The sequence below is a fragment of the Lactuca virosa genome, chromosome 5, assembly GCF_052849685.1.
Source record: "Lactuca virosa cultivar CGN04683 chromosome 5, Lactuca_virosa_CGN04683_v6, whole genome shotgun sequence".
Taxonomy (NCBI): Eukaryota; Viridiplantae; Streptophyta; class Magnoliopsida; order Asterales; family Asteraceae; genus Lactuca; species Lactuca virosa.
Genome location: NC_136430.1, coordinates 27,701,208 through 27,718,730, shown reverse-complemented (window position 1 = coordinate 27,718,730; position 17,523 = coordinate 27,701,208). Strand labels below are relative to the sequence as shown.

Here is a 17,523-nt window from a genome sequence, read left to right as displayed (position 1 = left end):
ATGTTATGCTGTGTATATGTCGGGGTGAGCCCGATGCCCGATGTGGTCGGATGCCGGGGTGAGCCCGATGTTAGGTAAGCCGATGCCAGGATTCGTCCCGATGCAGTTGGGAGTAGTCCCAGAGTTATGTTATTTGTTATACGTGATTTGTATGATATGTGGTAGTTTAGGGGAGCTCACTAAGCTTCGTGCTTACAGATTCAGTTTGGTTTCAGGTACTTCAGCTAGCAAGGGAAAGGACTCGGGATGATGGCATGGCACACACCACAGTTTTCTTAGCCTGAGAGTTTACTCTGATATTTTATATGAGATTGTGATATGATGACATATTTTATGAGATTTTGAGATACATGTTTATTGATTTTATACTATGGCGATGATATTTATGTTTGTTAAATGATTCTGAAAACGAAATTTTTGGCTAGTATTTTTGGGATGTTTCATAAGCGCATCATGAACTAGGGTTTTTCCAAAACCCACTTTCTTACTTTCCTTAAAAATAATATTTGACTATTCGCGAAACAGGCATTACACCTTAAAATACATGAATTTTGAACTATGTTACGATCATGCAACAAGTTTATAGATCCGCTAATTTTATCCCAAGTTCTCGAAATTTTTCACCCTCCCTCCACATCCAAACCGCCCCTATTTCAATGCATGACCTTTAAGACCCGGACCCATTTTGTATCAGGTAAAGTTAGAAAACACCACATCTATTTGTATAAAAGAGCTTGGTTAAAAACCATAAAGCTCCTAGGCTATAGTTTTGTCCCAATTATTCTACGTAATTGTTTCTCTCCACACCATCACAACTGTATAGAAATGAACTTATTGCAATTTGTTATACCAAAGTAGTTTATAAGTTAGCTTTTTAAAAAAAATGAAATAGTTTATTGATAGGTTTATTTGAAATAGTTTATTGATAGGTTTATCTGGTTTTTTCAGAAGTTTTGAAGTATATTTTGTATGCTAATTTTCTGCTATGTATATCCCTATATGTTATTTTACATTTGCTATATAGTTTAGCAGGTAGTTTTAAACATTTTTTAATCAAATTGCTTATTATGCAAAAAATAATTTTGAGTTAGTTTGTAAGACGTAGTCGATTTTTTGTTGTTTTTGCGATTTGATAGTTTTTTTTAAATGATTTTATCTAAATCGGTTGTAGAGTACTTGATTTACTTACACATTTATTGCTTCGGGTTGGGGTTCAAACGTTGTGGCCTGATTGGGTTTTTATAAATGAACCCTTTTGGGTTTTGGATGAATATTTCTAGGGTTGTAAATGAACCGAACGAACACGAACAGGGACGTGTTCATGTTCGTTCGTTTAAGTTAGTCAAACAAATAAACGAACACGAACGGATAAACGAATGACTTTTCTTGTTCATGTTCGTTCGTTTAACAAATTACATTGTTCATGTTCGTTCGTTTATGTTCGTGAACATGCTAAACGAACATAAACAAACGAACATAAATGAACAAAGATAAACATACATAATTGAACCTATATGAACATAAATTAACATATAATATAGTAATGTAATCAAACACAATTAAGCATAGATGAACATAAAAGGAATTTATATAAACGAACATAAACGAACGTTCACGAACATAATTGAATTAACAAGACCATTGTTCATGTTCGTTCGTTTAACTAAACGAACGAAAATTTATGTTCATGTTCGTTCATTTATTAAATAAACGAACATAAACGAACTTCCCGCCGAACGGTGTACGAACAGTTCGTTGAACGTTGGGTTCATTTTAAGTCTTAAACATTTCTAAATTTGGTTTACATAATACAAGACCAAAAATCCGGATAAAAAAATCGAAGTAGAAACAAGATTTAGGTAAGAGGCCCATTCATCGGATTTGGGCCTGAACCTTCGCCATGAGCCCATGCGCACGAAGCCGAGACAGAGGTTAGCTGAAATATGGCCAAGCATCGAATAGCCGGTTAACTTGTTCGCCTTTTATCAAATGAGTTTCCGCCCAAATCTATTGCATCTGAATCTGATAAGTACATGTTAGTTTGGGCCAACATGGTAAATGTATAAGAAGTGCAAAATAGAACACGTATTTTACCAAGTTTAAAAAGTAACTCTAAGTTCAAATAATTAAAATACCTTATTATTACTAATATTTGGCTATAAATAACTGTTATGCTTGCAGTTCACCTTTTCCAATTTCTTAAAAGAAGATACAATTTATAAGTGCGTTAATCTACATTTACCCATCAACATTGTAAATCATAATTCGATATATCTGGCTATCGGAAACTTTAAAAGAACGAGATTATAACTAACAACTAATTAGGAGGTTTTGGGTTAGTTCCAAAAAGAGGAGAAAAATATATAATTATTTGTTGTTTCAAAAAGAAAAGAAAAATGTAAAATGTCACAAAATACCATACTACAAAACCATTAGGCCAATTGTGTTTCAATTTGATTATACCAAATTCGGTGTATAATGACTATCATACCCAATTACCCTGGGTGACGAAACTCTCTTTGCTGTTTTTTTTTTTTTTTCAATTCATTTTTATTTTTATATTTAAGTTTTTGGTGGTTATGTTTTGACGTTTTACAACCATATATATTTTTATATAAAGGTAACTTCTTAATTTTTTAGATGATGTAAATAACATCAAAATAAAACTTGGGCTATATCTTTTACCTTTTTTTTTAAATGATTGGATGTGTGTATGATTCGAGTGTTTGTTGTCTATTATGACTAAAATGTACGCTACCACTTGTACTTTGTGCAGTTTGGTGTTGTAAAGTTGGGTTGGTCAAAGGGTCAAAGTAGCTTTGGCGGGAAAAATGGGGGGTTGGGTTTAACTGTAACCCATCTTTTCTAGCGAAGAGATCGACTCCTCCTTTGATCATGCCGGTAGAACCGCTCGTCATTTGAACCTTTCTCTTTTATTCCTAAACTACCCCTTATCCATCTCTTTTTTCATTACACTTTTTTTATAATTATTTTTAATTACAAATTACAAATGTGGACCCTGCTCAAAACAAGTGGATTTGTCACTTAAATATAAAAATACAATTTTATAAATAGGGTTATATATAAAGTTAACTGATTCCAATACAGTTTTGAGGTTTTATGTCATAAGTTAACTTTTATCTCGAAATTATTTTCAAATGAATCGTATTATTCTTTTGTTTTAGATAGGGGTGACAATTCACAACACGACATGATAAAATATGGGATATGATACGAAATTAAAACTTGTCTTCGTGTTCGCATTCAAGATTCGGCATACCATGTTTTTGTCGTCTTAATGTTTATTGTATTTGTCGTATCCTGTAAGATTAGTTTTGAATTAAATAAAATAAATGTTTATTTTATTTTATCTTTTCATGTTTTTCATATTTGTTGTTTTTATCGTGTCCAGGGACGGACCCAGGATTTCGTAGTAGGTGTTACCGGTGGCACGTAGGTGTTGTCGGTGGCACATTTTTCCTTTTACGTAGTGGCACAAATGTAGAAAAAACGAAAAATTCGAAAATTTTTACACTGTATCCGAAAAATAAGGGATTGCCGGTGCCACTATGGGCACCATAGTGGAACCGTACCTGATCGTGTCTTAATTGAGTCGTTTTTGTATCATGTTGTGTTAGCTAAAAAACACGATACAACTGTATGATTTGTCACCCCTAGTTTTATGGTAACTTTATAGCTAATTATTTTTGAAAATTTTGTTTTTATTGAAATAATTTTTTTATAGATAAAAATAATGGTTGTTATGATTTTAAAATCCTACAAATGAAAAACGACTCCGATCATACTATGATTTATCTTAAATTAGGATCTTAAAATCCCGACTAGGATCTTAAAATCTTAACCCGATATAATCCTACCTCTTTAGTGTATATATAGTCGAGCCTCAAAACCCTGCTCATACAAGTTGAAATTTAGCATCACATGTCGCAAGAGGCGAAAAGTCTCGTTGTGTATCACTCTTTCATGCATTCATCTAAAAGTTGGCGGACTCTGATCCCGTGTTTAGTTTTTCATGCATTCATCTAAAATTTGGCAGACTTAGATCCTGTGTTTAGTTATATATGATCGCGCTTATCTTGTTTCCTTTTTTATTTTTGATGTTTTTTTTCTTCCTATGTTTTGTTGTTTGTAGCAATAAGAATTATAGCTTATGCTTAATAAATTAAAATCAATTTCATCATCGATGTCTTAATAAGTTATAATGAATAATGTATAAACAAGACATTGCTAATAAATTTGAAGAGTAGTTAACTTTGATAGAATCTTTCAATCTTGATCATGACATTACAAAATATAAAATGATTATAGATAAAATTCTGATCTTAACAACCTTAAAGAAACAACTATAATAGATTTTAATAAAAATGAAAAATGATCTAAAATAACAATGTAAATATTAAGTGATTACAATTATTCTTTTTTATAGTAACTGTCCAAAATTTTGAGAAAATGTTACATTGAATAAATATATATTATACAAAAGTTATAGTATAAATACCTATTATTTTCTTTAGGTACACGAGATTAATATTGCATTTGATGGTATATGTTATCAATTCATAATTATTGTATTTAAATTCAGTTTTAGAAATATTTTGTGAATATAGAAAATTAGATTTGATTGAAAGACTACCTAGTGAAAAAATATATAGATTTTATTTCAAGTAAAAAATATCAACATAGAATTTTTACATTGAAGTAGCATGCAAATAAATAACAAACTGTTTCACTAACTTATTAAATTATTATAATGAAATTAAAATATAAACCAAATTTTGTAGCTGTGTTCATAGTTTTTAAAAAATTGTTAGAAATCAAGTAAAATAGTTATGGATGCTAATACAAAATGCAAGCCGTAATCCAACCTTCAAAAATTGCAACGAATGGTCCAATTATGAACTTTGCTGAGAAAGAGATTTGTGTCAGTTGGTTTTTTGAATTATTTTTTTAAAATATAATTATTTAAAGAAGGGAAAAAGAAAAGGGTAAAAGGGTAAATAGAGCATGCACGTCTCCAAGCTGTAGTGGGCTGTGTAGCAAAAACAAATTGTGGGGGCATTTCAAAACACTACCACCACCATCTCTCTATACACATACTCACACACATTCACTGTGTGTTTTTGAGTGAATTTCTTTTACTAAAAAGAAGAGATGATGGATAAAGTGTCCCACTTGTTTTTGTAAGTGTGTGTGTGTTTTTCACATACTCATTCAAACTCAATACACACACACTCGCCTCTCTGGACACAGAGCACACCATTTTGTCATTTTGTTTTCCAATTTTGTTTCTGGTGTTGTCGCTTTATGATTGAGAAACTTTGCAACGAGAAGGGTTTGAAAGAAGGGTGTTGATGATAATCATCGTGTTCATGTGCAGCTGATTCTGAAAACCCACTCTGTTTTCAAGATTTTTTTGTTGGGTGAGTTGATTTTTTTATTTATATATATATATCTGTATAATTCTCACGATTTCAAGATATGGGTTTTGTTCAAGATTGCAATTTTGTTCTATTTTTTTTTTCCAAGATTATTTGAAAACTCTTGAAAATAAATCACCATGGAACAAGGGTTTCTTGAAGTTCAAAATATTGGGTTTATTTCATCAAGATTTTTTTTATTGTTTAAATAATCGAAACCCTTTTCTATCTTTATTATTATTTTTATCTTTTCTTGATTTGGTATGCAAATCATAAACTAATGTTCAATTCTCATGTAATTTATTTTTCCAGATATAGAAGCGAATTTAGGGCTTTTTATGTTTATGCACCTTTTATAAAATCAGTTCTTGACATGATGAAATTATGTATTGTTCTCAAATTCACTTCCCCAATTTAATTCAATGAATTTTGACTGCATTCATAAACTATCTCTCATTTTGGTTTTTCTTCTCAGATGTGAAAATGGAAGCTTTCGAAGCTGCAAAAATTGTGTACAATAGAATACTAGAAACAGAATCAGAGACCATTACTCGTAAAATAATCGGTTACATATACTTACTTGATCATGCTGACAGAGAAATGATTCGCTTAGCATATTGTCCTGACAATTTAATCCAAAACCTAATTCAAAAAGCCAAAATCGAACTGAATTTAATCGCAAAACCACCTCCTTCACCTCCCATATCACCTTCACTTCAATTCAGCCCAATATTGCATTCACATAGACCCTTTTCGGCTCCACCAAATCTACAAATCCCATCCCCAACGCCTCATTGGGATTCACCGTTACACTATCCAAACATGGTTCTCGATGATTGTAGGTATCAAAATCATGATAATTTTATAGGTTTAGGAGAGCAAATGGAACCTTTTAATCGAGAAATCACAAGTTTTACTGAAAGTTGTTATTCCCCAGATGGGAATTTTAGTGTCAGAGGTAGAAGAGACGTAATACCCACAAAAATCTGCCATTATTTCAGTAAAGGCCATTGTAAACACGGCAATAAATGTAAGTTCTTACACTCCCAATCTATACACGACTTTAACCATGAACTTATGGGTGATGATCAAGCTTCATTTTCACCGGGTTCACTTGAAAAACTCGAGTTTGAGATCACGGAAATCTTGAAATCAAGAAGGGGTAATCCAATTTCAATTGCCTCATTGCCTATGATCTACCATGAAAGATATGGAAGGACCCTTCAAGCTGAAGGGTACCTAACTGAAAGCCAAAGGCACGGGAAAGCCGGTTATAGTTTGACTAAGCTTCTTGCACGATTAAAAAACAGCATTCGCCTCATTGACAGGTTTTCTTATATTTTTTATTTATCCCTCTTGTTCTTTTTTACCAAGTTTTACTTCTGTTTTGAGTTAAAATTATGATCTAATTAAGTTGCAGACCTCATGGACAACATTTCCTAGTTTTGGCTGATGATGCATCGATGTACATGGAAAACTGGTATGATAGGAGTAGTTTGAGTCCGGGCCCTATTGTTAGTGGGTCAAAGCAAATATATTTGACTTTTCCAGCCGATAGCACTTTCACCGAAGATGATGCTGCTAACTACTTCAGGTAAATATATATATATATATATATATATATATATATATATATAACTGTTATTGGTAAATAAATGTAAGTTTGTTGCTATTATGGGTAAAAATAAAGTACATTGCTATTTCCTAATATTTTGAGATGGTAACTTTTGTTTGTTTTATAGTACGTATGGTCCAGTTCAAGATGTGAGAATTCCTTGTCAGCAAAAACGGATGTTTGGGTTTGTGACTTTTCATAATTCGGAAACGGTGCAAATGGTTTTGGCGAAAGGGAACCCACATTATGTTTGTGGTGCCCGTGTTCTTGTGAAACCTTATAGAGAAAAATTGAAGTTGTTTGATCGGTAATCTTTACTACTTTTTTGTTCTGTATTAGTTGTGTTAATTTAACTTTAAATGTATAGATAAACTAATTGCATTCCGTTTATAATGCAGAAAGTATTTTGAGAAACTCGAGGGTCCGATGTGTTACCATTCACACCATATAGACATGGACCCCGATCTTCAAGCTAGTAAGATATATATATATATATATATATATATATATATATATATATATATATATATATATTTATTAATCTTTTCTTCAAAACAAATTAAATTTTATGTTTTTACTAATTTTTTTAAAAAATTATTAAACAGGGTTGGACTCGACTAGATTATTCGGTAGGCAACTAGTGGATGAGCCCGAGGTAGCAGTACAACTAGAGATGATGCGTCTATCACAACTTCAGTTGGCACATGGATCTTCCTATCTTGAAAACACCTTCAATGAACAAAAACCGTATGAAGGTATTGTAATCCTTCGCTTTTTACATTTCTTCAGTTTCTTGATTTAGCCTTTTATTCGTGATTTTCTCAATTTTTTTTTCCTCTTTTATAGATCAAGCTGATAATTCCAAGTTCCAATCTCCAAAGCTCATCACACATCTGTTAGATCACGCGGGAGCCAACTACACCGATCATGACAAGTATGACCTTTTATCTTACCCTCAGCACTCAACAGTCACCACAAAAATAAATAAATAAATAATCAGTCAACAGTCACCCACGCACTATTTGGGTGCATGTTGAACTTTTTGTGCAGTGACTGCTGATGTGCTTTTTGTTTAGTGAAATTGATGTTTACCATCAGCAGTCACTGCCCAAACAGTGCTAAGGCTGTCTTAGCACTGTTTGGATGCATGTTGTTATTTTTTCTGTTTTAGTGACATTTGTTAAGTAAACTGTGCTTCTTTGTTTATGTAGCGAAAACAGTCAAGGGTTGAATCTCCCGGATAGCCCTTTTGCGTGCAACAAGGCATCTAGCAAGCAAATGTAGTGGAAGTAGCAATAAAAGAACAGCATTTAGAGTGAAGTGAGAGGTAAATAATAGCAAATGGAACATGGAAAAGAGGAGAAAGATTGAATAGAAAGCAATGCGACAAGTATAGTTTTAGTTTATTCCATGAAGCAAAATAGCGATGGAAATATGTTTTCTTATGCTAACTTATTAATGATAGATAAACGTGTTAAGAAATTTCGGGTTTTGGGTAAAAGATGTTTGGGAATTGGTAGATGAAGTATAATAGCTAAATGAATATTCTATATTTTAGCAACTATAATCGTTACAGGATAACTAGAGGTGGTAAATTAGTCAAAAAAAAAAAAGTTATTTTAATGAACTGAAATGGGTTGCATTGATTGGTCAATACACTTTATCCGCTCTCTTAACTTTATAGTTGTTATTATATTGTAATTGTTGGTAAATTGAAAGGCTCGTACAATATAGTAATAATATGTATGTTGCAGAAATTAGCATTTGGATTTTACTCAACTGCTTGAATTGAATAACAAATAAATTAATAAATATAATTGTTTAGTAATTGTTGGAGAATTAAAACGATGGCGTTGGTGCATGGAATAGAGAAATGAGGTTTGACCATCTTGGTTAACGAGAGTCGCGGTAAAAGAGAGGTTAAATGGATATTCCCAAAGTTCCGAATTAAATTCCGTAAGTAATTAATCTTGCTGTAAATGATATTCCCTGTTATATTGGAACACCAAAAACTAATTATTACAACATAAAGTTGTTGAAAAGAAAAGTAAATATAAACACCCTGTTAGTTAATGATTGTTAGTGTATTATGTTGATGCATATTAATGATTGAATTACTCTTTATCTATAAACTGGGACCCATTCAGCAGTTGTCGCCAAATAAATTTTAAAATTGCATAAAGAAAGGTGCAGAGTGCAATAAAGATGCACGAGGTAGGATCAAGATCAACACAACATTGCTTTTAAAGTTTCAACCAAACTCTGCCTCTTCACATTTTCAAGGGCCATTTTTAACAAAGGGAATGCACCCCAATCAAAATCAAATACAAAAATACAAATGAAAAACTGTTTTTTATACATATAACATATTATATATATATATAGCTTAGTCTCGAGCAAATTCAGACTTGTACCCATGTATCAGAACCTGAAAACTATATGAATGGACATGAACAATCTCTTATCTATACCTTTCTACATATATTTAGTTTCCTGAATTTTAATAAAAATAAAAAAAGAAAAACACATGACACATTTCGTACATATACAAAAAAAATCGAACCAGTAGTGGACATTTCTCAATCAAAAGATTCCGGGTGTCTTCTTGCAAACCCACATATTTAACAAACTGAACCTGTATGAATTAGGAACAGAGTATGATCATGATTCTTTTTTATTGATAAGGTTTTTTCGGTATATTAGAAAAAGAATTTCAAAAAGACTTTCCCCGTAAATCCTGATATTTGCAAATTTGGCCCAATTTACATTCTGCTTCGATTTTGGTCACTTTCTCAAGTATCTTTTAAAGTTTAAACATCACTGATCCATATAACACTTAACATGGGGGAATAGAGAAACAAGGCCTTATTGTCTACCATAACCAATTAACCATTAGAAGTAAAATCAATGCTAGTGGTTTGGGTCGAAAAAATCTCCTCATCTAATCTTTAATGATGGGTATTTTAGAAATTTGAGAAATAAACATTTTTTCAAACTACATGTTAGGTCAAACAATGGCAAGAACAGAACGCAGGATCAAAGTTTTAATGATCATTATTCTTTTCTACCATTCCTAATTACTCTATAAACTTTCAAATATAAAAAGGTAAAAAGGATACTAACCTTGAAATAAATTAAGCATCATTTTGAAGCCAATCTCAATTTCTCACTAAGCGATTACAACTTGTCTCAAAATTAGTTAAAAGAACCTGCATTAGCACCAAAATAACATTATTACATAAACAACCCTCAAGAAAAATCACATAATATTTTTCAGAAAAATATATAAACATCAGACTTACCAAATAAAAAGAAGCACAAAACTTGTGACAGAATTCGAGTTACATTAGAACCAAAACTTGTCGTCCTTTGATCATGACCTTTCATATTTTTTTGCTAAATCTTTGAGTAGTAACCTTTGACGAAATGCCAAGTACTTATCTACACTAGTTCCTGCCCATTGCTGACAAAAGCTTTCATCATTTGGAACAAATGAACTTAAAGGAAAGGGTCCCACAGGAGCTTTTTTTAGGGCAACCAAAAACCGATGGCGGGGCCGGATCCTCTGGTCTAAGGATAGGCTTAGATATGTTGGATACTTGGTCAAGGATTTGACCTCGTTTTGAAGTTCATTCACCAAATACAAGTATTTAGGCTTCAAATTGTCCTCAAGAGACAATGAGAACACCTACATATCCCCATAAACACATTATCAGTATTACTGTATCACACCCACTTTCAAATTTCAATATAGGCAATGTTGCTATTATGGGTAAAGAACAAAGTACATTGTAACATTTCCCAATATACCCATAGTGGTAGCAACTAGAAAGAGTAAAGTATCAGTAAAAAGTAAAAACTACCTGTGTGAGGCTAGTAGAGACTTTCAATATGTCTGAGTTGTGCATGCCGATACTCCTCAAGAAGTTAATTCTTGGTAACATGCCATCTTCAATACTGTAATGAAGGAGCTGAGGATGTTTCGTGACCATTTTTACTATATTGTCCCTGGGTGCACCAAGTTCTTTTGTAAGGAATCTATACCTTGCATTCCATGAATTATCAATCCGTTGAACCAAAATTTGAGGGCTTAATTGGACAACTTTACTCAAATCACTCTCTTTAATACCAACTTCTTCAATCAAATACCTCACAGTAGGCTTTAATGAATTTTCCACACTGTAAGAGAAGATCGATGGGGTAGCAGTAATTATCTGTCCGATTCTTGAATCCTGAATTCCCAAATTTACCAAAAAGGCCACGTGGGATTTGAGATTGCTTTCAACTGTATACTGCAAAATCTGTGGTTGTCTCATGAGGATTTTCTTTATATCTTTACTTTTTACACCAACACTCATCAAGAACTCTAATCTTTCTCGTGCTGCAGTGACGTTTATTTGAAGTGAGGGCATGTGTCTTCCGTACATTTGGATAAAGTGAGAATCTTTAAGGCCAAAAGTTGTGAGGTAGTCAAGTAGTGGAAACCATTTTTCGTCTACTTCTATTTCCTCTGATAAACGCCGATATTTGTTCTTTGAAGACTTCCCTGCCTCCTTATCTTTCTCTGTGTAGTTGTTTCTGTTTAAATTGACCTTTCCGTTTCCTTTGATAACTTTTAGCTTCCTACCCATTCTTGAATACATGCTACCTCCATTGACATTACTTGCAGCTTGCAACTTGCTTTTGGCTTTATCATCACTATAACCTGGTCCTGGGCCCTGTACAAATACCAATATACCATAGAGTCAAAGGGCATAGTATTGAGCGAAGAAGTCGAACGGAAATAAACGCTATAGATTAACCACTGAAGAACCCTAAAAATGCATAAATCGATAAACCCTAAAACGCGATATAAGATAAAATGAAGGCAAGAGATAGCTCACATCTGAGAGCCAATCATCGTCATCGTCATCAATAGCTTCATTTTCGTTGTCGCTATCGTAAGGAGATAGTCTCTGACCGAACCTAGAGCGACGATTGGACTTGAGAATTTTGGGATTTGAATGCGATGACGATACAGCAAACCTGCCACTGCTTTTTCGTCTTCTTGAATTTAACCCATTGTGTAAGTAAAGTTTCAAGCTTTCGAAATACGAAAAAGAATGACTGTGAAGGAGAGAATTTGATGTGTACAGAGAGGAAACTGCCATTCCTTTTGGGGATAAGAAGAGATGATTCTAAAACCCTAATAGTCAGAAGGAGTTGTAGTAGAATATCCGGTGTGGCCACCATAGTTGGCTTGCTGTCCTGTCTCCATTCCACACAATCGCTAAGTAGTGTTTTAATTCCCTTAAACCCTGAGGACGACTATGGTTTGTTGTTAAGCAAATATACGTAGATGCTGACTGTATCCAAATCGACAAAAATATACGTAGATGCTGACCGACAATAAGTGGATCGACAAAAATATACGTAGATGCTGACCGACAATAAGTGGATAAGACCTAATTAAAAGCGATTACCGGTTCATGTATTTGTGAAGGGAGCTGATATATCCACTTTTCTAATTTATTCTTCCGCTTAAAAAAATTTGATTTTCCAATTATACCTTTTTGTTAAATAAAAAAATTATATTAAAAAAAGAAAAATCTGAAACGGCATTTCCCTAATCTCATTCCTAATCGGCTCTCAAGAATCATGCTATTCCATCTCTGGTTGCTGCTTGTTCATCGCAAGTCGCCGGTCGGCGTTGGTTCGTGGTCGATCTCCGGCCGCCACCCGCCAACCTCCAACGCTGGTACTTTTCCGGTGGGCACTGCTTTAGTTATTGTTGATTATATTGTTGATATCATTTGTTGATTTCATTTATTTACTGAATAAGTTTTTAAGTTAGTTCATTTGATTAATCAATAAGTTTTTTAAGTTTAGAATCAAACTGATCAGATTGGAATGGAGTGGAACTTTTACTGTTAAAAGTGATTGGAAATGATACTTTCATAAAATTGCTGATTTCATTTGTCATTTGATTGAAATGGATAAAATTGATTGTTAAAATTGATTAAACAGATCGGAACTAGAACTCTATGTACAGACAATTGATTTTTATACATAAGAAAAAGAAATAAAAGAAATGTTATGTTGCAAGGATGCGAATCGTTGACCTACTCCGACGGGTCCTTTGTTCGATCTTTGATTTCAGATTTCTGAAGTGGGTGTTTATGGGATTTTTGTTTTTTGATCATTTGATTTGGGATTGCATGTTTTCTAATTAGATGAAATCAACAATAACTAAAGTAGTGGCCACCGGAAAAGTACCAACGTTGGAGGCTGGCGAGTGGCGGCCAGAGAATGGCGAAGAAGCAAGGCCGACCACCGACTGCCGACCTGTGATGAAGGAGCAACGACTAGAGATGGAAGAGCTGGACTCTTGAAAGCCAATTAGGAAAGGGATTAGGGAAATGCCGTTTCAGATTTTCTTTTTTTCATATATTTTTTTAATTAACTAAAGGGTATAATTGGAAAACAAATCTTTTTTAAGTGGATGGATAAATTAGAATAGTGGATATATCAGCTCCCGTTTGTGAACTTGTGGCTCTTGCCTTGGTTCTTGGTTTGGGAACCAAAACCACATATAGAGTTTTTCTATAACTATTTTTAAAGCTTGTAACGAATTTGTATTTATATTTTTCATAACTATACAGTTCATAGATTATAGTAGTTTGTGGTCCGGTTTGAGACCAAGTTAGATCTAAACCAAAATTAGTCGATTACCAAACTAGTTTAAAATCAATATGATTCTCGATGAACACCACTATGTATATAATACAATTTAGTAAGTTTAGGCTTTAGATTACAAAATACGGATAAAATCACTAAACACCCTTCTATCAGGCCCAGTAAGCGGCATACCATAGACTATAAGTGCGAATCAAAGTTTTCTAATTGTGATAGCAAATTGTTTGAATGTGACCAAATCAGAACGAGAATCAATAAAAAATACACCAAATTGTCTCTTCACATTTTATGAAGCAGATTGGCCGCACAAATAGGTTCAACAGGGAACCCGCTGCTCTAGCTAATCCCTTTCCAAGTGTAATTTCTATGTTATTGTAACGACCCAAAAATCAAGGGTAAAAATTTCATTTTTAATATAGCTAAAACATTGATACCATCTATTGCAAACATTTCAAATCATCATTAATTAAAACATTATCAGAGTTCATCCCAAAATCATTCGTTGCGGAAATCATAGGTGTGTGCATTGCGATCAATCCGAACCCTTCCTTTCCAAATCGATGATACCTGAAACCAAAACTGTAAACCCAAAGCACGAAGCTTAGTGAGTCCCCCAGGGCATACCCCACATACAATCCACACAACACATATCATATTAGCTATAAAAGTTACCTCTACCACATACGCCCTACATATAATCATATAAGGTAGCCATGGAAACCCTCCAGGGTCTTACACCTAGTGTCACGGGAATCCCCACGTGGTCTTATCTACCATGGGAACCCCCACATGGTCTTCCTGCCTTGGGAACCCCCACAAGGTCTTCCTGCCAAACAAGTCATAATGCAAACTATACGTACAAACATATGAACTAAACGTACAAACATATAAGGATGCCCTGGAAACTCTCCAAGGTCTTACATCGGGGGCCACAGGAACCCCCACGTGGTCTTAGCCCACTGTCATGGGAACCCCACATGGTCTTAGCCGAAAAAGCCATGGGAACCCCCACATGGTCTTATATCCAACTGCCTCGGGAACCCCCCGGAGTCTTCCATGCAAGTATCACAAAGACAACTAGCATACCAAATACCACACAATCAACTAGCATACTGTATATATAACTATTTGCCATGGGAACCCCCACATGGTCTTCACATAATACATAACGTATCAATAGCACATTCGCAACAATCATGATGTAACACCCGAAATCCAGAAGGTCAAGAAAAGAAAGAAAAACTCCAAGTCAAGAGGTCTACTAGTCGAGTCCAGGGAGGAACTCGACGAGTAGGAGCGGATTTTAAGTCGCGTATAACACCCATAAAATCATGCCAGATTTGAACTTTTAAAAACATTTCAAAACCATTAAATCATTACAAACTTGTTTTCAAAATGTATAATATCAGAGTTTTTCCCAAAAACATAAACAAAGTATGAGGAGCAGTACGATCACGCCTTTGCCTTGCCGCGATCTCCTGATGTACCTGAAACAGTAAACTGAAACTGTAAGTCCGAAAGCTTAGTGAGTTACCCCCAAAATACCAACCTCATATAACCATAATCATATCGTATCAACAAATACAGAACAACATGCATAACGAGCCTTCAGCCTGACTGGACCGCCTCGCAGGGCCTACAGCCTATCTGGACCGCTCCCGAGCCTTCGACATGACTGGACTGCCTCGCAGGGCCTACAACCTATCCGGACCGCTCACCAGGTATGTTGGCCTACATCACAAAGCAGGACCGCCTCAACCCAACCCCCAATCGACAAACATGTGCACATAAATATCATACGCTAGCTCATATCATATAACAGTCAAACTGATCTAGCAGATCACTAATCATAGCAACATCCCAATAATCGGGGTACATACCTAACCGATCACTAGCATAGCATCATCCTATAATCAGGACACTGACCTAACCAGGTCACTAAGCATAAGAATATCACCATCCTAACTACTAGGATGTAAACAATAAACATATCATGCCATAATCCGGATACGAATCCACAAAGGGCCGACCTTGGTGCCTTAGACCCTATTGATATAGTGAGGATAACTCACCTCGCAATTGTCGACTCGAAAGATAAGCTCAACCTCTCGGATCACCGACACGAACTCCACCACCTATAGTTACCATCAAACCATGCTCATAAATTTCCAATTTCCCAAAATGTCCCCAGAAGCCAACTGGTCAAAGTCAAAGTCAACGGTCAAGGTCAATAATCCATGTTGACCTCAACTCGGCGAGTACCACCAGCCACTCGCTGAGTTTCCTTGCATAACTCTCCAACTCGCCGAGTCACTAGAGTGACTCGTCGAGTTCCTAAGGTTTGCAGCCGTAAACTCCTTGGCCAACTCGTCGAGTTTCCCTTGCAACTCGCCAAGTTCATATGTGTCCATAGGTTGGGAAAACCCTAGCCGACTCTCCGAGTCATTCAACTAACTCGCCGAGCCCACGACAATCTTCATCGGACTCGCCGAGTTGACTATGCAACTCGCCGAGTCCCTTCAGTCCTTCATCCATACAGATGCTTTTCAAGCCATGCAAAGGTTCCATATCGTAGATCCAGCTTCCCAAGGCATGTTTATCACGTAAAGTTGCAAACTTTACGTGCATGCAAAGCTCTAAAGTCTTAAAATGACAAAACCAAGTTTGCAAAGAAGTCTTACACTTGAGGGGAGGTTCATATGTCACACCCCAAAACCAGAACGGCGGAAACGTTCGGGGGTTGAGGACGTCATGTACAGTATCACAACAATGCATAGTAGTAAACAAGCAACAACATCATCCATTGCATTAATAATATAATTTAATACAAGTGTGTTCTGTAAAGTTTAATAGACACCAAAAAGTAAATCAAAATATGAGATGAGTCTTGAATGTGCTCCATCTTCTTAAAAGCCTGGTATCGATACCTGTCTACTGATGACCTGAGAATACAAGTTATTTTGAAAGAGTTGATCAGCTTTAAAGCTGGTGAGTTCATAAGTATTTTAGTGTCATTGTTTGTATGAAAGTGTTTGTATGCACTTGATGTATAAGTTTGTAAATGTTTGTATCTCCTAGAAAATCCTATATTTTCTACTAAACGTAGCCTTCTACCAAGGCATCAAATGAAATGTATGTTTGTTTCTTGTAAAAGTGTGTATTTTCCCAAATATGACTATCATTAACAAAAAATATAGCTTTTACATTATTGTTCATTGTGTGAAGGTCACAAAGTGAATGCAATGGGGAAATAATAAAGTACCGTAGTGTTGTATTAAGTAACTACTGTTGTACTAATTACCTTAAACCAATTGTTATTTAAAGTAACATGTGATATGCCTGTACCATACTACCGACTAAAAACACGACGATGAAAGACATCGGAAGAAATGACATTTGGCACCCGTAGACTTGCAGGTCCCACTGTAGCGAGCAGCAAGGTGTAGGATAGTCAATCCAGTATAGATCTATACACAAATTCAACACTCTCCTTCTAGGAGACTCTGGATACAAAACGAGCCATGACTGGTGATGCCATGCCCCGTTACGTGGCTCACATAACTGTTGTAATGTTCTTGTATATGTATTGTATGTACTAGCTGTATTGTATGTTCTCTCTGTGTCTAGTATGTATGTATGTTCTCTCTGTTTCTCATAATAGTATGTTCTCTTGTATAATGTATAGTATGTACTAGCTGTATTGTATGTTCTCTCTCTCTGTCTAGTATGTATGTATGTTATCGTTTGTTTCTCGTTATAGTATTCTCTATCTGTTTCTCGTTATAGTATGTGTTG

The 17,523-nt window shown here is 34.8% G+C and overlaps 2 protein-coding genes across 3 annotated transcripts; one reads left to right on the top strand and one right to left on the bottom strand.

Moving 5' to 3' along the window:
• Positions 1-5,083: 5,083 nt before the first annotated feature.
• Positions 5,084-8,614, top strand: LOC145117452 (zinc finger CCCH domain-containing protein 18-like). Of its 2 annotated transcripts, none has more exons than XM_079053741.1 (8): positions 5,084-5,441; positions 5,914-6,766; positions 6,853-7,032; positions 7,181-7,360; positions 7,452-7,528; positions 7,659-7,808; positions 7,900-7,987; positions 8,265-8,614. In XM_079053741.1, exons 2-8 carry the CDS (start codon positions 5,922-5,924, stop codon positions 8,335-8,337), a joined length of 1,593 nt encoding a protein of 530 aa, XP_078909867.1. In that variant the 5' UTR covers positions 5,084-5,441; positions 5,914-5,921; the 3' UTR covers positions 8,338-8,614. The 2 variants fall into 2 exon arrangements, with proteins under 2 accessions (XP_078909867.1, XP_078909868.1); XM_079053742.1 differs by having other exon boundaries at positions 5,085-5,441; positions 6,859-7,032.
• Positions 8,615-9,390: 776 nt separating this feature from the next.
• LOC145117453 (Mitochondrial transcription termination factor family protein) lies at positions 9,391-12,336 on the bottom strand. The gene is made up of 5 exons (XM_079053743.1): positions 11,937-12,336; positions 10,917-11,771; positions 10,356-10,741; positions 10,177-10,262; positions 9,391-9,688 (listed from the first exon to the last, which is right to left on the bottom strand). Exons 1-3 carry the CDS (start codon positions 12,201-12,203, stop codon positions 10,427-10,429), a joined length of 1,437 nt encoding a protein of 478 aa, XP_078909869.1. The 5' UTR covers positions 12,204-12,336; the 3' UTR covers positions 9,391-9,688; positions 10,177-10,262; positions 10,356-10,426.
• Between the last annotated feature and the right edge of the window lie 5,187 nt (positions 12,337-17,523).

Coding starts and splice junctions, on each gene's coding strand:
- LOC145117452 (XM_079053741.1), top strand. CDS start 5,922: ATGGAAGCTTTCGAAGCTGCAAAAATTGTGTACAATAGAATACTAGAA. Junction 6,767..6,852: donor AGCATTCGCCTCATTGACAG/GTTTTCTTATAT, acceptor GATCTAATTAAG/TTGCAGACCTCATGGACAAC. Junction 7,988..8,264: donor AACTACACCGATCATGACAA/GTATGACCTTTT, acceptor TTGTTTATGTAG/CGAAAACAGTCAAGGGTTGA.
- LOC145117453 (XM_079053743.1), bottom strand. CDS start 12,203: ATGGCAGTTTCCTCTCTGTACACATCAAATTCTCTCCTTCACAGTCAT. Junction 11,772..11,936: donor ACGATGATTGGCTCTCAGAT/GTGAGCTATCTC, acceptor GTATTTGTACAG/GGCCCAGGACCAGGTTATAG. Junction 10,742..10,916: donor TCTCTACTAGCCTCACACAG/GTAGTTTTTACT, acceptor GGGGATATGTAG/GTGTTCTCATTGTCTCTTGA.